The 6,564-nt window shown below is 27.8% G+C and overlaps 1 protein-coding gene across 1 annotated transcript; it reads right to left on the bottom strand.

Annotated features, from left to right (window-relative positions):
- Nucleotides 1-1,244: 1,244 nt before the first annotated feature.
- Nucleotides 1,245-2,873, bottom strand: LOC126898043 (SCAN domain-containing protein 3-like). The gene has a single exon (XM_050671992.1). The coding sequence runs from the start codon at nucleotides 2,871-2,873 to the stop codon at nucleotides 1,245-1,247; it is 1,629 nt and encodes a 542-aa protein (XP_050527949.1).
- Nucleotides 2,874-6,564: the final 3,691 nt, after the last annotated feature.

The following is a 6,564-nucleotide window of genomic DNA, read 5'->3' as shown; positions in this document are numbered from 1 at the left end:
TACCAAATGCTATTATTGTGTGAAAATTCTCAATTTTTTTTTTTACATTTTTAACATTATAATGCTATAACTTATTGAAAAGTGTATTGATCAATATAATTTTTTTATGGGAAATACTATTTTCTAATAATCTCTTTTTTATTCTACATACTTTGTCCTAATCAGGATATTAATAAGGAACTAGCAGTTTATGAAGCTTTTGGAATAATCCACCAATTTTTTAAAATTAAACACTATCTAAAGATTTGCATCGAAGCGTTTTTTTTTGATAGTAATTTTAATCACTGTCAGATATCATTATACTTGATCCAACTATGCCACGTCGCCACTGTGCCGCGACCCCCCTGTGCTGGGTTTTTTTAAATAATTTTTGTGTACGCATTTATTTGCTAAAGCCAGCCAAATTTTTTTTTTTATTATCATTTGATAATGAACTATTACTTTAATAAATAAAATTACAAACATTTCTATTATAGCTTTATTTCACTAGAAAAACAATTTCGAGGTATATTATTTTTTAAAACAATAATTATGCGTACATAATTTATATATATAGAGATTTATAAACTGAGAATACAATTTTTCGAGTATTAACCAACACAATCATAGTTTATCTAAAATGAAAATTGCTCATGATTAATTGTCATGGAGTTGGTTATCTCGGAAGTGGTCTAGATTAATTTTATAAATACATTAAAAGTGGAACCTTATTTATTATAAAGTATTGAAATTATTTGATTAAATTATATTACTAGGTTTTACTCAGTAGACAAAATATCAAATGATTTTCACTCTTTAAATTTATACTATTTTTAAAGAAACACTACTATTGATATCATGCGATTATATTATAATTATATCATTCTTTCAATAATCGGCACCCTGAACGCATATATCGTAACCGTCAGTCGACGACCAGTCGTGGCCGGCCGAGACTTGATGGACTTTGCACTCCTTAAAGCAGTGCTTCTCAAACTTTTTTGTCATGGGGCCCCCCTAAATTTAATGTGAAACTGTCAAGGCCCCCTTAATCAAAATCATTAATTATTTTTTCTTAATTATATACTAAAACGAAATGGACTATTTCACATAAATAGATTATTAAAATGTATAGTAAATAAATGTTTTTAATATATTTTTGAAACAATTTTATAATAGTATTAAACTTTAAACTTATATAAACTTCAATTAATTGGTAATAAAAAAAACAATACAAAAATATTCAGTAGTAATGTTGATGATTATTAATGTGACGGGTGAGCTTGCATATTTTCGCATAACATATTTATGTCCGGTGTGATATTTGAAACTGAAATACGCAAGTTTGCTTCTAACGACTGTTGTGAAATGCATGATCTATGTTTGTTTTTTATAATTTGAAGTTGTGAAAATGCAGTTTCACAAAGATATGTCGATGCGAAAGGCATTAATATAAGTAATGCCGCTTTTGAAATTAATGGATACTCTTGCTGTCGTCTTAACCAAAATTCAGTAAGTTCTTTTTCATTAAATTCTGTTTCAAGAGTTGAGTCTTCTCTAATTTCAATTAGTTGCTCTTTTGCGGCCCATGGAATATGATCGTATTTTAAAGAAATAGAAAATGGTATTTTTACCCAATTTAGTTCATTATCTTCATTTAAATTTGGAAAATATTTAGATAAAAATGTTAGCATTGAAGACATATGGTCAGTTATTACACTTGAAACTGAAATTGCTATTGAAAGTTCATTAGCAGTAAGAAAATCATGTAAACTCGGAAACATTGAGGAATCTCCATTGTTAAATGCATTTAACCAAGAAGATAATTTTTGATTAAATGCTTGAATTTTTGAGGTAAGTATTAAAATGTTTGTACTTTTACCTTGAAGAGATAGATTTAATTCATTAACTTTATCGAAAAAATCTGCTAAATATGAAGCTAAACACATCCATTTTTCATCACTTAACAGTGCAGATAAATCTGGTTTAATATCACAGAGAAATATACGGAGCTCATCACTTAGTTCTATAACTCTTTTTAAAACTTTACCTCGGGATAGCCAACGAACGTCAGTATGGAATAGTAGTGTATTATGGTTGGATCCCACATCTTCACATAAAATTTTAAAAAGTCTTGAATTAAGAGCACGGCTTTTCACAAAATTTACCATTGATACTACATCATTCATTATTGAATTCAGTTCACAGCCAATTTTTCGAAAAGTTAAATGTTCTCTATGTATAATGCAATGAACAAATTTTACATCAGAATTAACTTTCATCACTTCTGCTTTAAACCCTGATATTTTACCAGTCATTGCTGCTGCTCCATCTGTACATACACCAACACATTTGGACCAGAATAGTTCGTTTATAAGAAAAAAATCATTTACTTTTTTAAATATATCTATTCCTTTAGTTGTCTCAGAAAGAGTTTCACAAAAAAGTAAATCTTCATTTATTTGTAGATTATATTGATATCTCACAAATACCATTAACTGGGCATTATTTGTAAGATCTGTTGATTCATCGAGTTGTATTGCAAAAGTGTCACTTCTTTTAATTTGAATTAATAATTGAGATTTTATATAATCTCCCATACAGTCTATTCTTCTTTTAATAGTATCATTAGAAACAGGGATGGACCGTAATGCCTCTGCAATTTTATCACCGTGTACAATTTCACATATTTTTATTGCTGCAGGTAAAACCAAGTTTTCTCCAATAGTAAAACTTTTTTTAGCTTTACTAATTAGTAAAGCCATTTCAAAAGAAGCTTTAAGAAGTGTATTATTTAAATTAGTATGTTTATCAAAAAAAACTACTTGCCGACTTTGTTCTGATGCTTTTCTTTCGAAAAAATCTGACGTTTTATTTTGGTGTTCGGGGTGCATAGTAATTAAGTGTCTACTTAATTTTCCAGGTCTCATGCAATCGTTTGAAAGTGTATTTAAACATATGACACACATTGGTCGTTCTTCCTTATTTACGCATGATACAATGAAACCAAATTTTATATATTCTGAATTGTACTTGCGTTTTTTTTTATTATTAGCAGGCAAAAATTCATTTTTTTTTTTATTGGTTGTTGAGCTAGAACTAGAAGTATCTGTTTTTATATTTGCTCTCAACCACTTTTCCATTTTTAATTTTTAATAATATTTAACACAACACAAAACCAACGATATCGAACAAAGAAACACGAATGTACGACTGTACGACTGTAATGCTATATCATTAAAGTTATCATCATTGTCGATAGTCTATAATTTTATTGCATTTTATCTCACATTAGATTCTTATCTCATTCTTATTAAATAAAAACTATCTAACATTAGACTTTATCGGCTATGATTAATCATATGGTCTGTTTAATAACTAAATAACCGAAAATATTTTTAAAAAGGAATAAATATTTCACGGCCCACCAGTCATATAGCCACGGCCCCCAGTTTGAGAAGCACTGCCTTAAAGTACCGGTGTGTATTCAAACTACCGGTTGTATTAATAGCTAGGCGATTGATTGAGAGCGGCATAGTTTAGCATCTAGAGCAGGGACTGTATCTTGTCACTATAAAATATAAAAATAAACCAATTTGAAATTCAATAAATTATAATGTAGAGTGAAGTTAAACTTATAAAATATTAAATAGTGTTACTATTCTTTTGCGATAAAATATGGAAATTATACGGTGTGTAATTAGAAAATACGTGCTCTGTCTCATTCACAGAAGTTAATTGATCAATCCTAGATATTGCCGTATAACTTAGAATAATTAAAACTCGTTTAAAACGCATTCAGTATTGTCTTTAATTGTGTTGAATAGAAGTGTCATATTATTAAAATCAGTTTTTACCGTAATTTTAATGTACACAAAATCTACAACACTACTCAACATTCTTACTCAGTGGGACTGTTCTTTTTAAATTTCTTTTTTGGCTTTGGAATATTATTTTCTTAAAATGAATCTAAAGTGAATTTTGTTTTGGTGAATCTTTTTTTATTTTAAATTTATTTGTTCATTAAATAATAATGTTTTATTTTTCTTATTGTGGAAATAAATATCAATTAAAATTTAAACCTCAAATATTTAAAAAATTATTTAATGTTATAATAAACCTAACCCAACTTTAAATATTCATTGTGAGCTTTTCTTATTGGGTGGCTAGTCTTAGAGCTTAATGTGTTTGTTTTAACGAACATCACGCCGGCGGTCGGCGTAAAGAAACTTACAAATATATTTTTTGTCTTAGTGATTATTGTGCCGCATCCTTTGGTAAAATATTAGTATATAGTAATATACCATTAAGGGTAATTTATTTTTAGAATTAACTGCTCGTCGTTATCGGTTGCTATAATAGTATAGTCGTTATTATTATTATTATTTTTATATTTTAGAAAGTTAATAAATATTCTACGATTTTAGGACATAGAAAATTCTAACATCGAATGCTTAAAATCAGAAATGCTAGTAGCAAATAATTGCTTTCAAAACAGTAAAGATGAAATAAAAGAAATTATAAATAAAGAAATATTTCCCATTGTATACAAGTTAATGCAGGTTGGTTAGTTCTGCGACATGCGAACGAAGTTTTTCTCCATGAGGAGTTTGAAAAACTAGTTACGAAGCAGCTTATTGCAGCAACGTTTTACAAATTTAAGTATTATAAATATTCAAAGGGATCTTGCTAATTGCATTGTTTCCGAAGAAATTTTAACCACATTTGTAAATGTTGACCAAAAATTATGTTTAACACTTTAAAATTACTCTCTTAGTATTAAATTATAAATTAAAAAAAATATAATATAGTCAAATACTATAGTAAAAAAATTAGATGTGTTATATTAATTTTTGCAATAATGATATTGCAAATATAATATTAGTACTTTAATTTAAATATTGGGATTATGTTAAGTTGAAGGTGTTGGACGGAGCCCCAATGATTTTGTAAGCGATTCATAATTGTAGCACCCCTAAAAATTGAACTCTAGTTGCACCACTGGTCATAGACCGGGCACATGTTTCTTGATTTTTTGTTACGGTTGTTTTCAATGATGGAGTATAGCCAACTAGTGAGTGATGGGCATAATCGAATGATTAGTAATCGAGACATTTTCATAATCGAGCGAATCTCTCGAAAAATCACTCGAAGTTAAAATCGTCTGCTCGTATGATAAGAATAATCAACTATTATTATTTATCGAGAGAATCGAAAAATTATTCGAAATATGAATAAATATACCTATACTAAATAATTATTAATTTAATNCCTATGCTAAATAATTATTAATTTAATTTTGCTTTTTTTATTTGTTGGTGTTTATTTATAATTAATATATTAAACTATAATTTAGGAATAATAATAACAATAATATATTAATAATGCATTATTAATAAGGGTCCGGAGATTGCCACGAACTGATGATGCCCCGACATTCATTTACTCCGACACTGTAAAAAAATCCTCCGAATACATTTACTCCGACAACAATTACTACGAATACCTGGTTACAAAAATTTGGATGTTGCTACGACGACGAATACTCCGAATAGGACTATTAATTGATTGCTCCGAATGAAATTAGCTCCAAATATCGATTAAAAAATTATCAAATTTCGGAGTAGATGAATATCGTAGCAATATATTATCTGATGGAAAAATTTAACCCTTATCTTTAATTAATAAATATTAATTAATATAATAAAATAGCGTTATAATTGATTACTGTCTATTAACGAATAATTATTACAATAAAGATCCCCGAAATGTATCCGACTTTTGATAAAATAGGTACATAAAGGTAACATAACTGGTGTGAGCCCTTAAATTTTTTTTTTGAGGGGAAAGAAGAGCGATTCCAATTTTCATACGTAAAATATTTTTTACCTCTCCTTATTAGTGCTTATTATAACATTGTAAACACATTAATNGCTTATTATAACATTGTAAGCACATTAATATTATAACATTCAATTAGTTTAGTTAAAAAATATAGAGGTACGTTTTTATGATGATAGTATTCGTTATTAAACAGATGCGTTTATAAAGATATTCGGTATCCCATTCTCTAAAACTGTCATTACAATTAGTTTCATATGAAATCAAACAAAAATATGATTTAATATCATTTCATTGTTCAAAGGTGGGCAACGAAATTAATTCATTCCAGTTTGGATTTGATCGCAATCTGGAGAGACTTGAGGGGGCTTTGTCTCCTAAAATTCTGCCATAGACTATACCGAAAATGAATTAATTTGTATTTCTTGTTGTATAGAAATATTTTTTTAGATTAGGTAAAAAATTATGTAATTAGAGTTCCCAAATGTTTTGTTGCAATACTCTAACGCTCTAGTCAAATTAAGTAAACACAAGGCAGTTATAAGTTAACAGTGGACAATAGTTTATGATTTATAAACTTATAAAAATCTTCTACTAAGTAAATTGGTTTTAAACTTAACTAACTCGATTAAAAATATGCAGTCAATTCATTAAATAATGGTTCAGTTTTTTTTCATTTGCATTATGATTATTTGAAGTTTTGTCAAATATACGTATAGAGTTAAATATTTTAATTTATAATCA

This window comes from Daktulosphaira vitifoliae, unplaced genomic scaffold (assembly GCF_025091365.1).
Source record: "Daktulosphaira vitifoliae isolate Bord-2020 unplaced genomic scaffold, ASM2509136v1 Scaffold_2, whole genome shotgun sequence".
NCBI classification, from domain to species: Eukaryota; Metazoa; Arthropoda; class Insecta; order Hemiptera; family Phylloxeridae; genus Daktulosphaira; species Daktulosphaira vitifoliae.
This window is presented reverse-complemented; position numbering and strand designations above follow the sequence as displayed.

Excerpts from the sequence above, each read along its gene's own strand:
- LOC126898043 (XM_050671992.1), bottom strand. The coding sequence starts at position 2,873 with ATGCACCCCGAACACCAAAATAAAACGTCAGATTTTTTCGAAAGAAAA.